The sequence below is a fragment of the Chelmon rostratus genome, chromosome 22 (assembly GCF_017976325.1).
Source record: "Chelmon rostratus isolate fCheRos1 chromosome 22, fCheRos1.pri, whole genome shotgun sequence".
In the NCBI taxonomy this organism is placed as follows: Eukaryota; Metazoa; Chordata; class Actinopteri; order Chaetodontiformes; family Chaetodontidae; genus Chelmon; species Chelmon rostratus.
Genome location: NC_055679.1, coordinates 5091748 through 5109088, shown reverse-complemented (window position 1 = coordinate 5109088; position 17341 = coordinate 5091748). Strand labels below are relative to the sequence as shown.

The following is a 17341-nucleotide window of genomic DNA, read 5'->3' as shown; positions in this document are numbered from 1 at the left end:
CTCTGCTTTGACCCTATTCATAGTCAGTGTAGGCTGAATTATCAACCTTTTGCTTCATGACACACTCACGCTCACACACACACTGCCAGCCGTACCTTCTGTGTTCCTCCCACACACCCCTGACTAAAGCCAGATACAGCAGGTATCTGGGCAATCCCTGTCTAGTGCGTGTATGTAAGAGCATGTGTGCATACATTTAAACTGTGGGAGGAGGAAATCCTAATTTTCTGCATCCTTCTAATGTATTTTATCCGCCATCCTGTGGTCTTTATCACTTAAAAGTTTAAATTTTTTTGCACATTAATAGAACTGAAATGTAGGATTTTATAACAGTTTTCTCCCACAAATGTAGCTGCAGTGCTCTTTGCAGTACCTGGGTATATTAGTATCCACTGTTGCCACCCCATAGCCAAACACAATGATCCCCACGATGGAGGCTGGTATCAGCAGCTGGGTGTAAACGCCGAGCCATGCGAAGTACAGGCCGATCTTTTCCCCGAAGTACTTCCTGTGGGGTCAGAGGTCAGGCATTAGGAGGTGAAAGTGACGGTGGCGTTCATGGTCATGGCAGAGCAGACTGTGGAGAATTAAGCAGCACGCAACACAGGAGGGAGAATCCTAATGCTGTGTTAAAAATAAAACACTAGAAGAGAGTAAGAGGTGTTAATGTTTTATTTAGGGCTTTCATTCATTACGCTGAGCTTTTACGATGCTCAGACTTGAGCGAACTTTGCTTCCAACGCTGCGACTGACAGACCTAAACCCCAAACATGGACTCAACTTTAACCCTGAAGGCCCTGAAAACATGGTTTTAAATCTTTCGTGTTTCTCTGTAACATTTAAAATCCATTGCAAAGTGTGCGACAATCAAGGTTAAAGTGTTGAAAACAACATTCTTAGGTATTTTTAAGCAGAGTTTCACACAGCTAATCTGCATCGGGGTGGTTTGATCAGATTTGACTGACAGTGATCTGGCAACATTAGGAAGCAACCCCACAAAAGTAATCACACTTTGATTTAAATGTCTCTTTATACCGATTTCAGGGCCTTTAACAACCCCTAAACACAAGCATTTGATTGGTGGTACTTGCTGGGGACAGTACACCAAGACACTCAAACCAGATCCTGCTAAGTTGTACAGAACAGGCTAACATTACATTAGTCTGTCTTAATAATTTGCGATTTAAACATTTCATGCTCAAGGTTTTATTTTCTCAGAGTGGGCAGGTGAAGTGGTCCTCCTTTCTGACTGGTCTTTGTTAGCGTGTCTATTTTAATACAACACTCGCATGTCCATATGTGCGTGAAAGTTAATGGTCGTAGAGGGAAAAGGGAATCCCCAAAGAGGGAACTCCCTTCTAAAAAGACGACAACTTTGGGAGGCAGACACTTGATATGGCTAACGCAAACTGTTGATGTCTCATATTAGCGTCAGGTGAACTTCAGAATTTGCTGTTGCACAGAAATGACTCCCTGAAAGTAAGCACTGTATGGGCACGTGCTTAATGTAATACATTTGAGTGTTCAAGGTTGTGCTGTGATGCACAGAGTTGGCAATTGTAATCAACTCAGATTTCAAAGGTAAAATCCTGCAAAGCAACAAAAGTCTATTAATGAACTACAATAACCACAATGCTGTAACGTCTGCGTATTGGCAGCCTGTCTTTGGCTCATCGGGTGTAAGAAGTCTGTGATTTCTGTTATCATGAGTTGATGAAAACATTCAGGCCTGAAGAGTAGCTGGTGTGATTTCCACCTCACCTGACGAGATCAATGGGCTGGTACTTGTAGAAGGCTGAGTATCTGGCCCACTCCTCATGCAGAACCTGACGACGAACAGGAGAGAGAGAGAGGTGGAGTCGGTGTGGGTGGAGGCTGCCGTGTGTGTTTACCAGTTGTGGCAAGATGAAAATCGTCAAACAGTCCACAGAGACAGAGCTGAAGGCAGCAATATTCTGATGAGCTAGTGGATGGAGGATGGATGGAGTGGATGAAGTCAGACTACTGCAGTTTGAGCAATGTTATCCAAAAGCCAAAAGAGAAGAAGGTAAAGGAGGAGGAAGATAATAAGAATATCATCCCGCCACAACAGATTATCTGCTTTAACAGCTGAATAAAGGGGTTGCTATTTATATTCTGACCAGAGCTCATTGTTTGTTGCTGTTGTTTTTTCCATGTTGCTAACCTTCACTCCAAAGACAGTTTTTATTTTGCTCCGTCCTTTGAAATTCAAGTCAGCCAGTGAATGTTGCGTCTCTGCCCCGAGCGCAGCTCTGCCTCTCAGAAATGTTTACTGAACTTAAACTCCAATCTGTGACAGTGTTAGACAGATGGGAAGGAGGAACAATCTCAGAAAAGATGAAACCGTTGTTTAGAGAAGGGGAGGTTGCCTGGCTTGTCAGCTGTTGGAAGTTTAAAAGGTCCAGACTTTCAGATGACAGGTGTTTTTGTCTTATAGCATACTAACTGGCTCCAGCACTGCATCGCATTAGCAAGGTCACCTTCTAAAGAGCTGGAGCAGTGGCAGCCTACTGTAGTGAATGTTTTTCATTAGACAGACATACAGTGTGAGGAGGAGGAGGAAGAGAAGCAGAGGAAGACAAATGAGAGAGGAGAATGTCTACCTGTCTGTCGTTCCTCTCCTCAAGGTGTCCGATGACCTTGTAGTCACCCTGCGGAGCCAGAAGAGAGGGCAAACATGCTTATTTCAGGGGGAAATCAACCTGCAGAGCCTTCAAACTTATGATTGTTGTATATTCTATACATTCTCTGCTAGCTGCATATTGTAGGCAAATAAACTGAAAGCAAGTGGAATTCAGACCTCATACTTACATCATGGAGGGGGAAGGCAGCGTCATACACGCCTTTAGCTATCAATGTGCTGATGCCTGGAAGAGAGACAGAGAGAGCAGAGATAGAACACAACCCTGAAAGTGCTTTGGTCCCTCTGCCCTGTCGTCCGAATCACTTAGTCCTTAATGTGGCTTTTATGTAAATCATGTGCTGTATCCACTTGTGATATTTTAACCTTTACTCGTCTTGAAACTTCAGGAGCATGAGACTTTTTGCCCTCCAAAACAGTTTGTGCAGGAGATTGAGCTTTAAACCAGAAATCCAAGCAGCTGGTGAAGTAATAGTTGAGTCAGCGGCCGTCGGTTTACACCAAATGGCTTCAAGATGTGGCGTGAAATAAAGTGGTAGACATTGGAAAAGAGCACCTTCTGTTATCTATCTTACATCTAGTGCTGCAAGATGCCCGGTCGTTCTATTTCCTGTGTATGAAATTCCTCTTCTCGCTAGTTCAGGTTTTGAACTCGGCCCTTGACATTCGCAATTCTATACATGGAGCCACCATGTATCTGTATCTGCTGCATGCGGTGGAGACATCAGGCCTCACCCTGCAGGCTGCAGCGCTTTAATTCAGTTTTTTAGTGTCAGGCAGACTGGGATTGGGTTGCGTAGGGACCACTTTTAGTCTTTGGAAAATTTCATGTGGAAAGTTATAGTCTGACCTGTGGGTGTCAGGGCCGGCGCTGACACGTCAGATGACCTGGCACACGCAGCTGGCTCTTTCATCAAAGTAATTAATCAATTAATTATCGGTGCCTCAAAGGGGGACTGGGAACTATGCAGTGATTAGCTGTGCTATTAATGAAGCTCACGACCAGCACTCACTCACATACACAACCGTACAAATGCACAAGTTCTCACTCAACCGGCTAGAAACAACCACAACTCCCAGAGGCCCTTGCTTCAATCTCAGCCTGACCCAGGAAGTATGACCCACTTGTGGAGGAGATGGAGGAGGGCAGCAGAGACACAGGGAGTGGGCTCCGCCTGTGAGACAAAATTCATACACCAATAACGAAGAGGGAGGGAAAAATAGAGGTTAAAGAGATGCAACTCTATTTTCACTTCCCTTCTTCCCCTGCAGCTCCATCGGTACCCGCTGGCTGAGACCTTCTGCTGTGATGGAGAGGCCAACCAGACATATGGTGGAGCACTGGAAGTGAAACGGGTGTCAGCTCATTTCTATATGGGACTGATGGCTCTCATGAATGCATAGGCAGGCGTTATCTGCATTCATTAAAATCCACATATATGAAAACACTAAGGCAACACCCATGTTGACTTGAAAGCAGAGTGTGCTAAATGTCTGCAGGATTTATTTGCCTCTTTCAAACAGTGGTCGACCTATATTTTAACTCATATTGACACGGCCGTTTTTTGTGTTTCTTACATATTTAGAGTCTTTTGTCGCTGTTGTTGCCATCTTCACAGATGGTGAAAGTGAAGACACTTTCTGGGATCCGCCTGGTGATGGGCTAAGTGTCGCCACAAAGCCCAAATGAAACCAATCGCAAACAAATTAGGCTTCAAAAGATGTAGGTCTCACTATCCAATCATGGCACTCCTTCTTTGTGTCAACTGCACTCCACTTCACCCCCCCACTGAACTCCCAGCGGGCATATCAATATCACCTCCCACTTCACCTGCAGTCTATCAAACAGTCCGGTCGGATCTGAATGTGGAAGCACAACCTCATAATGCAACTGACAGCCAAAGACGTTACATAAGTGTTCCACTACACCTGCTTTCCCTTTTTAATCTCACCCTTAAAGGGACAATATGCACGCTTCCCACAGCAGGACGTAACAGCAAGGTCTGCAGGGGGCTGATTGAGATGTTGCTCATTTTCTGTGACTCAACTATTACCCCACCCGTTATTGGGATTTTAATTTTCAAGATTATACATGACACACATGATTCAATCCATTTTCAAGATACTCCAGCTTCATATTAACTGCCATTTTGCTTTTGAAGCGATGGAGAATGGTGCTAAAGTATGAACCAGTATCACAATATGTCCAGTACATTGGCTAATAAAGGCTTTTTATTGTGACTCATGACCTCTTCTGTAGATTCTTCTTTGACCTCTGCTTTTATCTCCAGAATGTGACTGTTTGGCTGTTTTTAATCAGTTACAGGCCATCGTACTTCAAGGGTTAAGCAGAGGCCGGCAGAGGTAGATAAAGACAAGTCAACGATGAATATATAGGACTGGAAAAGGCTGTGCGTGCTCGGCAAACTCCTCCCAGACAACGCACTGTTTTTTAACCTCACCTATGGTTTGACAGGTTCGTACACACACCGTCCGTCTCAGGATCTCATACACCTGAGAAAGATGTGGGAATGTTAGACTGGAGACACAAGCTATTCCTGGACAAACGTGATAGAGACACAGATTAAACACTTACTATTCTGCCCCTTGTGGCGTTGTCAAAGAATGTGTCTTTAGATGTGATGTTGTACCTGAAAGCAACACAACCAATGATTAAAAAAACTGCATGCGTATGCTAATTAGTGGTGTGTTCATCTTTACATATTACACATATTTATATCGTGTTCAACCTGTTCATTGATCAGAACACCAAAATCCTCCATGTCTGCAAATTAGATCACTGGGTCTGATGGTTTATACTTATATAAGATGTTCTCCAAAGCGCTATGCTAATACTTTACATTATTCCAAACTGTGTTTTTTAAAAAATCTTTCACAAGACAATCAGACTTCAGTCAAATATCATAAATAATCTTATCATTCATTTGAAGAGCTGTTATTGGATCTTATTATCTCAAATATTTTACACTGTTAGCATGGCCACTTGTGCTAATGTTTTAGCACTGCTTAGCATGGTTTAAAACATTAGCACAGACAGCACGAGCAACAATCAGCCAGGGCCATGACATGCTGCTTTTATTACTTAGTACATGTTGAGTATGACGACTAAGAGCGCAATCTGTCAATCCATCAATCAGTAATGTCAGTTAGAGAACAGTTTGCTAACATAAGCTAACATTAGCCACCTAAGCTACTGTTACCAAAAAACCACAACTCTCTGGTGTCTAACAGCAAAGGAAGTCATGATAGCCTGTTTCTGTGTTCTCTCTCTCTCTCTCTCTCTCTCTCTCTCTCTCTCTGTGTGTGTGTGTGTGTGTGTATGTCTCACAGGTGGAGTTTGTCCCTAGAGAAGCAGTGTGAGAGAAACTTGGTGCGTTCGTGGTCCTGGTGTGGTACTTTGGGCTGGAAAGGCTGGTTCATTTTCCTCCACACTGTGCTCACACTGGACCCGAAGCCACTTTCCTCTTTCAGCTCATAACTCTGACGAAACACACAACGCAGGATTAGCCAACTTGTTGCACTCTCGCGTCCAAAGTGTCTTAAAAAATACACTTTTCTAACATCGAGCAGCCTTGTAGGAATTGAAAGTCTGCCGTTACTGCATTACTGTCGTCGTCGACCACAGAAAAAACAAGAACCCAGACACACCAGAGCTGACACTGAGCGCTCACCGTCTTGGTGGGGACTTTGATCTTGAGAAACTCGGCCTCTCGACACAGCACCGGCCAGGGCGCATGGATACGAGTGAAGCTGGGGCCGTGGGTCTTTAACTGAAAAACAAACAAAACTCCATGTGAAGATTTGATATCATGTTTGTGTCACTGAATCAGGAATTTTCACGAACAGAAAAAAAAACACGTCTCCTCAGTCATGTGGTCAGACTCAGCGGGTAAAAGCTACTGCTACTTGTACGTCAAGATCCTGGGGAGCTGCAAATCTGTCTCAAGCATAAACAGCAGCTTTAACAATGGTAGGATTATGGCTTTGATTCCCCTTGTTTCTCTATTCCTTTGATGCATGCACTTTAAAGAGCTGAACTTTTCTTCTACAAAGGACATTTTTTAAACCTTAAACTTTTGTTTTATTGGGAAATATACTACCAGATTGCTTGGCTGAAACTACCTGCTTACCAGACCATCTGTCGGTGCCGCTTGGCAATCCAATACAGCCGACAGACTTTAGCAGGAGAGACCTCAGTATGTGCTTCCCTGCAGTCAGTTGCTTCTCAGCTGATTTGATTGCCTTCAGACCTCGAACGTGGCATCAGGAGCTACAACTCCACACTTCAGAGTGTCCAGCAAATCCTAACTCCAAATTATACTTGACATCTGAACCGGACACAACCAATCCCTGCGATCAGCCTGACCCACTGAACCACTTTGGCTAACCAGTTTGGCCAGCAGCATTACTGGTGTTTATGAAAGATAAATGTAGCCTCTGTTCCTAAAGCAGAGCCTGGAGCTGTTCTTCCTCACTGTGTTGTTGTTGCAGCCTGTTCCTGACACATTGGACGCCTTTCTGTTCCGAAACATCATCTCCACCAAACAGAAATAATGTATTTGTGAAATTAAATCCTCATCCAGCTTGGTCTGTTAATGAATCATGGTCCAGTGCCCACACTTGAATTAATATTTTGCATTAAGATGCATTAGCAAAATGTGATAATTGGCAGCTCCAAATAGCATCAGAGGGTATGTGACTGACTTCTAAATATCAGTGAATTGACCGACCCCCTTCTGGCCCTCTGTAGTCGACAATTTAGCAGAACCAGCAGCAGTGAAAATCCACACAGCGGCCACGATGGAGCTTGTTTGCGGCTTGAGGGAGAGGAATGAAAGAGAGCAGAGGCTGCAGGGGACGACAGCCAGGTAACCTTACCCTCCTCGGACCCCCATCAGCTTCTGTGAGAGGAGGGGGGGGTGACAAGAGAAAGGTGGCATGGCAAATGACGGAAACCTGAAACGAGTCCCTTTCTCCTCTCTCGACTCCTACTCTCCTGAGATCTTTCACTCCCCCTCAGCGCCACCACCCCTCCTCACATATATATTACTGTACCTTCTGCTACCCGCTAGACACTGTTTCACTGACTGATTGACTGACTGGCTGACTCACTAACTGTCACTCTTGCTCCTCTTATATTTCATTATCTTCTGCCTCGCTCGCGTCCGCAGCCCTTTATCATACAAAGACAAGCAGTGGAGCGTAAAGCCGCCTGACCTCTAACAGCCTTTCATTAAAATATACGCATCATAAAACATATATATGTATAAGACAAGTGTGTATAGGTTTGTTTTAAGTACATACTGTCGGTGTGTGTGTCGGTGTGTGTTAAATATATCATAATATATATTAACAGAATTACTGCACACAACTGTTGAACTGTATCTCACTCAGGTGTTTACTCAAGTGTTTACCCATAAGCCCTGTTGCTTGCCTGTCCACTTCCCTCTTCCTGATGAACAGAAACATGTTCTATCACATATCTATCATCTTTTTCCTTTGAGATCTGATCTGGTGAGTCTGAATGTAAACGTGTAGAGGACTGATGGCTTCTCGGTGATGGTCTTGTTTGTTCCTGGTGCTTATTGTTCTATCACAGTATTCAGAAGTTGACAATGATTCATCTGTGTTTAACTGCTTCAGCTACCTCATTCTTTACTTTGGCACCTTTCCCTCGCTCTCCTCCTTCACTTACCTGTACCCAACTTCTACCAACATCCATTACATCCACCCACTTGCTCGCACTCGTTTCTCAGCTCTCTCGCCCCTTTTCTCCCTCCTCCTCCTCCTTCCCTTCCTCTCCCCCTCCTCACCCTCCTCTTCTATCGCTCCATCAAAAAGAAGAGGTTATAAATACCTTTCAGCCTGGAGAAGGTTAATTAGTAGAGGGATTTCCAATTAGCTCTTTATCTCTATGGGGGGGAGGGGGAAGTAGGACGCAGCCGGGGGCGTTTTTGGATTGGGGGGGGGCATCGAATATGAGAGGGTGATCAGTTGGGCGATGGGATGGTTGGGGAGAGAGTGAAGTGGTGACTGACAAAGTGATGAAGACAGTGACTGAGAGGGAGGGAAGATGGATCACACAGAGAAAGACAAACCAGCACAAAGACACAAAGAGAAACCAGCATGAAAGGTGGTTATTAGAGAGGTCTTTGCACTGGGGTAATGGCTGTGGGGGGGGGCTGACATTACAGGTTCTCCTTCAGACCTGCAGGTGGGCGGATGCCGGCATCGACCTGCACGCGCTGGCTGCTGTATTCTACAACTACACGCTACCTGTTGAATCGCACACATAAGTACACATGCTGCTGTTTGTTTCTACACACAATCAGCTGGATCATGGACTGTCGAGAGTCAAGGGCCTTGTCCTACTATTAGATGACTTCATGTACATTAACGCACAACAGGATGCAGAGCAGTTCTTTTTAGTTCATTTATAGGATGAAAAGCTACAGGTTTCTGCTGCAGAGCTGAAACATCAGTTGCAGAACATACTGGAAAAAAAAAAAGCCAATACAACTCTTTTAGTCTAGCACAGAGTACCAAATTATAATTTCTTCAAGAGTTTGGAGTTGCCACAGCAACAGTTATGTTTACACTTCCTGTCCGAGTTTTTAAGCTCCTAATCGCTGTGCTCAGACAATCTACCCTTTCAAAAGCAGCCTTTTTTCCTGCTGCCTATCAGTGGCTGAATAGTTTGTTGTGACTGACTGCAGGTGAATGGATAAAATGTAGAGTAACCCTGTCTCCACACAAAGCCAAACACATGTGGGTAAGGTGCACAGGAAAATGTGTCAGCCTGACAAAGACTTGCATTTTATAGGGAGTACCCAGCAAGGCAAGGTCAGTGGGAAAAACACTAATATATCCATTATAATACATAAGACAGGTCTTAATACATCTGTGCCCCTAAGTAAGAAAATGTTTTCAGGCTACATTCATATTTTTCTAAATAAAGTTTGCTTTGCCTCCACCTGAAAGTTTCATGACACTAACATAACATTTAGATGTGTGGAGATGTGGTTCAAACACTACCTGTGATATTCACCTTCATGGGTACGTATTAAAGATCTGACCCAGCATCACAGCTGTTGCTGTAACTATCTAACGTGCCTCTTCCTCCAAGAGAACAATGTGCACATTCAGTAATCAATGACATTTTTGTGATTATTGCCATTTCTCTACACCACAGTGGTGCTGCAGGACTTGAGCAGGGAGGTGTAGTACAGAGGAATGTGCTGGTCTGCCACCTGTTAAGCAATTTGTGTGGAGAGGATCGTTCTCCATCAAAGGGGAGTCTTGCCAAAAACAGTTAATCCTGCTCATTCTGCTTCCCAAGCCCCCACAGACCGAACTCCTCGCAAGTCCCAGCTCCACTTCTTAAATTAACATCTTGCTCTGATTTAATTAAAAGTGTTCTGTAAGAGGATGTCCCTAAGAGATCAAAGGTCAGCTCCGTAATCCTCAGACACAGTCAACAAGTTTGACATTTAAGGCGCTATCTTTTTTTCTAGCATCCAATTAATGTGAAGGTTAACAAGCAGGAGAAAGTGGTTCAGTACAATGTGCACAATAATAAAAAAATACGTTGTTTTTCATCTAAATGCAACTGGTTTACACTTGGAGGAACTTAAAAACGTGTGTTTACCATGGCTTCACTTACTTTTTACAAAATTATTATCTTAAGTCGTCTAATAATACAGTAAAAACACATCGTTAACTTACAGTAATAGCCTAAAACTGCAGCAGTAATGCTACGTTAAACACTGGTTAAATAATAAGTGCTGGCTAAAGAAAAATTCAATCATTTTAGACTTGGCCAAACCCCAAAAAGTCATATTACATCCACCAAAACACCTGCTCTGGCAAGACTGAGCGAGGTGTAGCCAAAATTATTCTCACAACAATAAAAACAGTGCAACAGCACCTTATTACCATTACTCAACCTGCAAGAAACAGAAGAATACTACTGAAGAATGCTAAACAGCAGATATGGAGAAGAGAAGAGAAATATGAGGCTCATCATTAGATACCAAACTCTTATATTAACCCTGATCCCTCACAAAGCACCGCAACGCGTATTGAAACTTTTTGCCACACATACATTGGCCCCGTTAGGCAACAGGTTACCAGTTAATGCTCTGTCTCAGTGTATTTATTTCAAATGAATCTGTTTGCATGATTCTGGCACAGATACAGCCCTTTTTTATGCTGGCACAGCATGAACCTCATGAATTATAACGTGTCAAACAAGTCAAACAACTTTTATTTGCTGCATCATTTTATTATCTGCACACAGAATACAGTGATTTACCAGACTGTCTGATTATATCTATATGATGATGAAGTAAGCGGCAAACCTGCATTTAGTATCAGACAATGTTCCTTCTCTTTGCCAGCACGCCCTAAACCCAGCTACACTCTAAAGGAAGGAGTGTAACTGTGTTTTGTACCAGTCACTACTTTCAAGTGAGGGATACTGAAATGCAAGTCTTCCTCTTCATACTGGCTGCTCTCAGCAGCAGCAGATTTGATCTACCCCTCTATCAATGAGCTGAGATAAGGAGCTATCACTCAGTCGGCTAATCTCATCCTGGCTTAGGCACCATGGCCACACTGTCAACAATCTGATTAATACTAGCCTGCAGACCTCACACGCTGCCAACTGGCAGCCAGCCAGCACACACACGTCCTCGCAGTCACATGTATTTAGTGAAATAGGTATCACACAAACGCACACCAAACCCGAACACTGTGTATTGTTATGACACTGAAAAAGTCCTCCTATGCTGCAGATAATTCTTCCCTGAACGCCACACACAACACAGAGCATAAGAGCCTGTTGGTAACCACATTGTATCACTATTGTAATGCAACAGTTCACAAAATTGCAGGACTGTTCCTTGCAGCTTCCAACAGCTGAAGCGAGCAACACTTCGCTGTCCCAAATAATTCCTCTTAGCGTCGGAGCCAAAGAGCAGCGGCAGTTCATCTGGTAACAAGTGGAACTTTAACAATAACTACATTTACGGCTCTGTGGCAGCGGGCCTGCAGCGCACAGACTGTGTTCTGCCAAGCGGCAACTACACACACACACACACACACACACACATACACATAATCCAAAAGCAGGACTGAACGACACACTCTCACACGCAAGTGCTGGTTGCCGCGCCTATCTCGCGGCGAAGCGATTTGTACACGACGAAACAAAATTACCCGTTTCAGACGAAATTAGTGAATCGATACAAAGAGGTCAGCACAGCAGCTGCGTTGGCTGCAGCAAGTGGAATTCAAGTCTGCCGCCTCACATGAAACCATCAGGCCCATAAATAAACATACACACACATCATATATAGAGGTGGTGGAGCCAAAATATCAGAAACATGACATGAAAAAGGAGTTTGGAGTGTAAGTAACTGAATCACAGGTAGGAAACAGCAGTAAATGTGAGTTCTATTCAGTAAGCTGCCATTTAGCAGCGTAGGTCGCAGACTCAGTGTGAAGACCATGAACAGCTCAGGACTGAGACCTCAGTGGATTTCCATATGTGAGGGGAAGTAATTACATCTTACGTGAAGGTACAATTAAAACGCTCTGAATTCAGTTCAAATGTTTGGAGATCCAAAGTATTGGTCTAATCTGGCCCCATCAAATGGCAAAATAGTGTGTTTGATATATTTTGACCAAGTAGAGCAGTCATCAGTGGTTACACTTTCCATAGGATCAATACTCATCCACGCCATTGGCAGGACACACTGTTGGTTTGAGGGCCCCTTGTCTTCCAGCAAGTGTTTCTTGAAGAAGGAACAAGGCTGAATGACTCATCAGACTTGATTTTTTTTTTTTTTCTTCATCGCTCAGGTTTGCAGGTTTGGTGCTTGCACCGAGTTATGCATTTGTGTGTTGCCCTGGATACAAGCTGTTCTGACACAGAACTTCTTTAAATACCACTTTGTGAAGGATTTTCTGTGAAGGCTTTTGATACTGACGTTTTTGATTGAATTGTTCTGTGGTCCCCCTTTTTTTTTTGTTTTTTAAAGAAGATTCCTGTCATGTGCCTGTCTGGCTTAAACTTGTCCATTCAACAATTGTAGAGCTACTGTGGGATGTTCGCCATGTAATACGAGCTGACTCTGCTAAAAGAAATCAAAAAAGTCTATTTTTTGGTCATTTGAACAAACTGTAGTCTTGTATCATCGTGCACAAAGGCCCAGAATTTTGAGTGTAAAATGGATCTTTCCACTATTAACCCAGAAATTTGACGATATTGCCCGCATTAAAAATGATCTCTCTTGCTGAGAAGATGTATTTTGATTGCGAAGAGTGTACCTGTGTTGCACCATAGGTACACGAGACACAGGTGGATATCGATTATTGTGCCTGCATTTTGTTTGCTCTGAAGATGACACATACTGATCGTCAACATGAACCTGTTGACTCGTATGGATCCTCTCTTCTTTATGTTGTGCTTCTGTCATTTTGTCCAACACCAGCGAGGCGATGAATGCAGCGCAACATTGCACATAAAACTTAAAAAGGAAAAGAAAATACACATTTTAAAGGTTTTATAGAAGCCTCATGACACCAGGTTCTTGCTGGTCTAAGAGCCACCTTACATCCCTGACAACACCTCGAGTCTCACCCACCTCTTTCCTCTACCATCTGAACCAGGTTCCCATGTAGGCGCTCACCACAAATAGCTCAAGACAGAGTTACATCAGATCTTGTGTTGAGGTTTATCTTAAAAAATCCTGTAATGTCAGCAAAAACTAGCATTTAGTCTGTGAATCGAACCACAGGCTGCTGGTTAACGCCTGAAATTATAATCCTGGTTAACCATAACTGTTCAACATCTTCACCTACCAGCGGACCAGAAAAGGTGATTTCATACATTCTTGACTATTACCTGCTAATGCTCTATAGTTAACTTAAAGTAAAACATGAAAAATTACTTTATGTAATATGAAAATTGAACCCACAGGGAATAATCACCCATCTTATCGTCAGCTCTACAGAACATTTTAGCAGCTTTCAGCTCATTGATTTGGTTTAAAGGCTCACAGTTTTACTGTTTTACTCTCACTGCTCTTATCTGCATTGTTTCCAGCAGCAACACAAAGCTGTTTTCAGCAAAACACACTGTATTCTACCAGCCCAGCCCCGAACAGCAGGCAGATGAAGTTAGCAAGTAGCCCATGAACACAGAGGAGCATTTACCAGTTAAAAAAGTCAAATATTTCCTTCAGGAGCTGGTGGAGGCCAAAACAGAGGCAAAAAGGAAAGTGAATAACAGACTTGCATTCATCATGTTGTGATGTAACAATGTGAACAAGTTTGTTTCTTGTATTAAAAGATGATTATGAGTTTTCCAAGTCTTTGAATCCACCAACAACAAAGAGCTTTCACCAAACTCATCTCTGCATTCCAAACTCATCTCTGCATTCCCGCTTAACAACATGATATGAGAAATTTAAAGCCATGCAGCTATTTTAGAACATGAACATTAATGCGGCCATTCATGCACTCTCACCTCTCTGTCCCTCTCTATCTCCAGGCCGGCCTCCAGCAAGTTGGCTTCAAATTCCTGCCTGATCAGACGCATCTCATGATCAGCAGGCTCCGCTGGCTCGCTCCCCCCTGCACCGCCAAGCTCCATGAACACCTCGCCGACACTCGCGGCCTCTCCCCCTCTTCCTGCCGCCGCGTCTGAGCCCACCGAAGGGGGAAAGTTGCCATTGGAAACGATGGATAACCTGTCATGTGAAACTGAGGTGCTGGCAGGAGATCGTATGGAGCTGTGCCGCCGCTGGTGGAACACCAAAACGTAGTCAACTTTCCGTCGACCATCAGAAAAGCAAAGGCCTTCTCCGCTGCCCTGAGGGCTTGAAGTTGAACCCACAACCTGTAGGAAGCCAAGAGAAATCATAAGGGAATGTAGAATGGCAACCATTTAAACTGCTGTGAGATAGAGGTAGCCAGCAACCATTTGTTTAAAATAATCGCAACAAATCAGTCTGAGCAATACAAACTGTTGAAAGACAGCATACACAGAACCTTTGAGCAGTGTTATGTAATGAGTGTCTGAATGAACTTAAACATCTACTGCACTGTCAGCACACGCAAACAGAAGTGGCTTTTGGCAGGTTCTCAAAAACACGGAAGTGAGAACCTTCAGCAGCAGAGTGGGCAGTCAGCTCACCTTTGGCAGCTTTATTCTTTATTTAGACAGAGGGAAGGTAGAGAGGGAGACTAAACATGGAGGGCACAAGAGGGAACACTCTGTAGGCTCTGGGCATGATGGGATACTGTTTTGAACTACCTGAGAGGCTTCTTACTTAGCACGGCAGATTGCTAAAATATGGTGCAGTCCATTTTTGCTGTCTGTGTGTGTGTCGTAATACAGCAATCACAGACTGAATGTATTTGTTGGTATTAGACTAAGAAATTGACTGTTTTTGTGACTACAGCCTCATGAATGTCCTCTTGATATATATATATATAAATAAAATCCAGTAAAACAGGCTAATGATGGAATGACACTTGCCAATGTAGGATAAAGCTATGCTAGCTAGTTTGGCTATATCGCATGAAAGTCATTATGTTTTTATTTTGTTGAAACAATAAATAATGCAGCATCCTTTCTGTAGGTATAAAGAGAAGCACGAGGCACAAATGTACAGTTAAACTCAAGTTTCTCATGGAGAAGAACGTATTAGCTCAATTTTTCCAGTTTTTTTTTTTTTTGGTTTGAAACTGCTGCCACTGTAGCTCTCGAGCTGCTAAATACTCCACTACGTTGGCCAGCTAGCTGTTAGCTGTGTCTGACTGCTGTTTGGTGCACAGTTGGTATTTAGAGCATTTTTGGCTGCCCCGTGAGGCTGAAAACACTACAGTGAGAGTGGCGAGACTGAATTAAAACAGACAGACCGGACAGCTAAACAACGAGCCGAAACTCACTGTAGCGCTCCATAAAGCCGCGGGTAGCTGCAGATTCATGTGATAATTCTTCATACAAGTGACCCGTCTCACACCATAACATTGTTTTCACATTGTCATTTCATTTCATTTCATTGGTTTTAGCCATTTTATTAATGTTAGTATGAAATGTTAGATAACCTAGCTAGCAAACATGCTACACTACCTCACACTATGGCATGCTAGATTTGAAAGTTGCTGCTTCAAGCTCTGTTCACTTATTTGACACAAAATCACCATATTAGTGTTAGTAAAAGGATTCTGTCGGCCTACATTGTTTATATGTGCAATTTTTAAATGGCACCATTTCCAACTAGCTAAACAGCTAACGTTTGTGCTGGGTATACATACAAAATGCTGCTCAAGGGGCTCACTTACTGGTCCTGGCTGTCAGTCGCCATGAAGTTCAGTTTGGATGTGGTTGATATTTAATTATGGCCACATGCTTTGTTGGTACCGGTGCCAGATCAGCTCAAATATTCAAAAGCCCCTCGGCACCCACAGTCCTCAAACACAGGTGCTTTCACTTATTTAGGCAGATCGGACCTCTTCTAATGATAATGTGGGAATGCACTGTGCTTCATTGATACCTTCCTCATGGAACAATTTACGCCTTTATCATTTATTTACCAAAATCAATCATGTTTGCTACATTGTGCATTTTATTTACTTCCTGCCATTTTATTTGACTGATTCTCAGAGTTGGATCCATGCACAAACACGTCCGTAATGGAATGAAAACATATCTACAGACCTTGGAAACATAGCACCACTCTACCGTCAAGTAAAGTGATAATACCCACTGGAAGTTTCAGGAAGTTTTCCCCCCACATCTTCATTCTCCACAGAACACACAGTGGATGCTGCCTCCAAAACTCCTGGAGCTATCCCTCAGGGCTTTTGTTCGCTGATGCCTTTTTTTTTATAAGTAACGTACTGGGAAGATTCCCATTTGGTTCAGCCTAGTTAGTTCTAAGAAGGTTCCCACATGCTCTTGTTGGTAAAACATGAACAAAACCTCTGGGGGACGTTCCCTCAAGGTTGTAAATTCTTTACAGAACCTCACCTGTTTGCTGCTACCATATTTTAACATGGTTGACAGTTTACCTGCTATAATTATGGTGTCACAATGAAACAAATAAACAATAAAAACAATACTTTGGTTAAGGTTAAAATCATCATCATTCATATACAGTATATGATGTTGCCTGTATATACTGTGTCAGATAGTCTCCTGTGCAGCAGTAATAGTTGCAGAATCACCTCGTGAACATAGTTTATATTGAGGATTCCTTATAATTAAAACTATTACAGGCGGTCGTAAAGAAGACAGCTTGGTCACAGGTGTGAAACGAACTAAACTCAAAGCAAAGGCGAGGAAGTGGCGGAAGGATACTGATGTACTTACTGGGGTCTTGTCTTCACTCGGGGAGATCTGCATGCTGTTGCGCTTTAAAGACACACAGAGAAGTAGAGGAAGAAGAGGATGAAGAAGAAGGAGAAGGAGAGAGGGAGTAAAAGTTGGCGTTTTTCGCAGAAAAAAACAGCCGGATTCATCATCACCACCCTCATCCCCATCATCCCCGAATGACACCCGAGGTCACTCCGGTAAGTCCACAGCCCAGCAGGAGCGACGGCTCGTCCGCACCGGATCGCATTGCTGTGCTGAAGAGGGATCTG

The 17341-nt window shown here is 43.3% G+C and overlaps 1 protein-coding gene across 1 annotated transcript in view; it reads right to left on the bottom strand.

The window, feature by feature from the left end:
• The window catches only part of ano2b (anoctamin 2b), a 52721-nt gene extending 35619 nt beyond the window's left edge, over positions 1-17102 (bottom strand). Inside the window, exons 1-10 of the mRNA XM_041963671.1 lie at positions 17070-17102; positions 14217-14588; positions 6355-6453; positions 6012-6163; positions 5259-5313; positions 5125-5176; positions 2833-2888; positions 2625-2672; positions 1762-1826; positions 374-508 (exon numbers count right to left, since the gene is read on the bottom strand). Coding sequence (XP_041819605.1) covers positions 374-508; positions 1762-1826; positions 2625-2672; positions 2833-2888; positions 5125-5176; positions 5259-5313; positions 6012-6163; positions 6355-6453; positions 14217-14588; positions 17070-17102 — 1067 coding nt within the window. The remainder of the gene's footprint in view (positions 1-373; positions 509-1761; positions 1827-2624; positions 2673-2832; positions 2889-5124; positions 5177-5258; positions 5314-6011; positions 6164-6354; positions 6454-14216; positions 14589-17069) is intronic.
• Between the last annotated feature and the right edge of the window lie 239 nt (positions 17103-17341).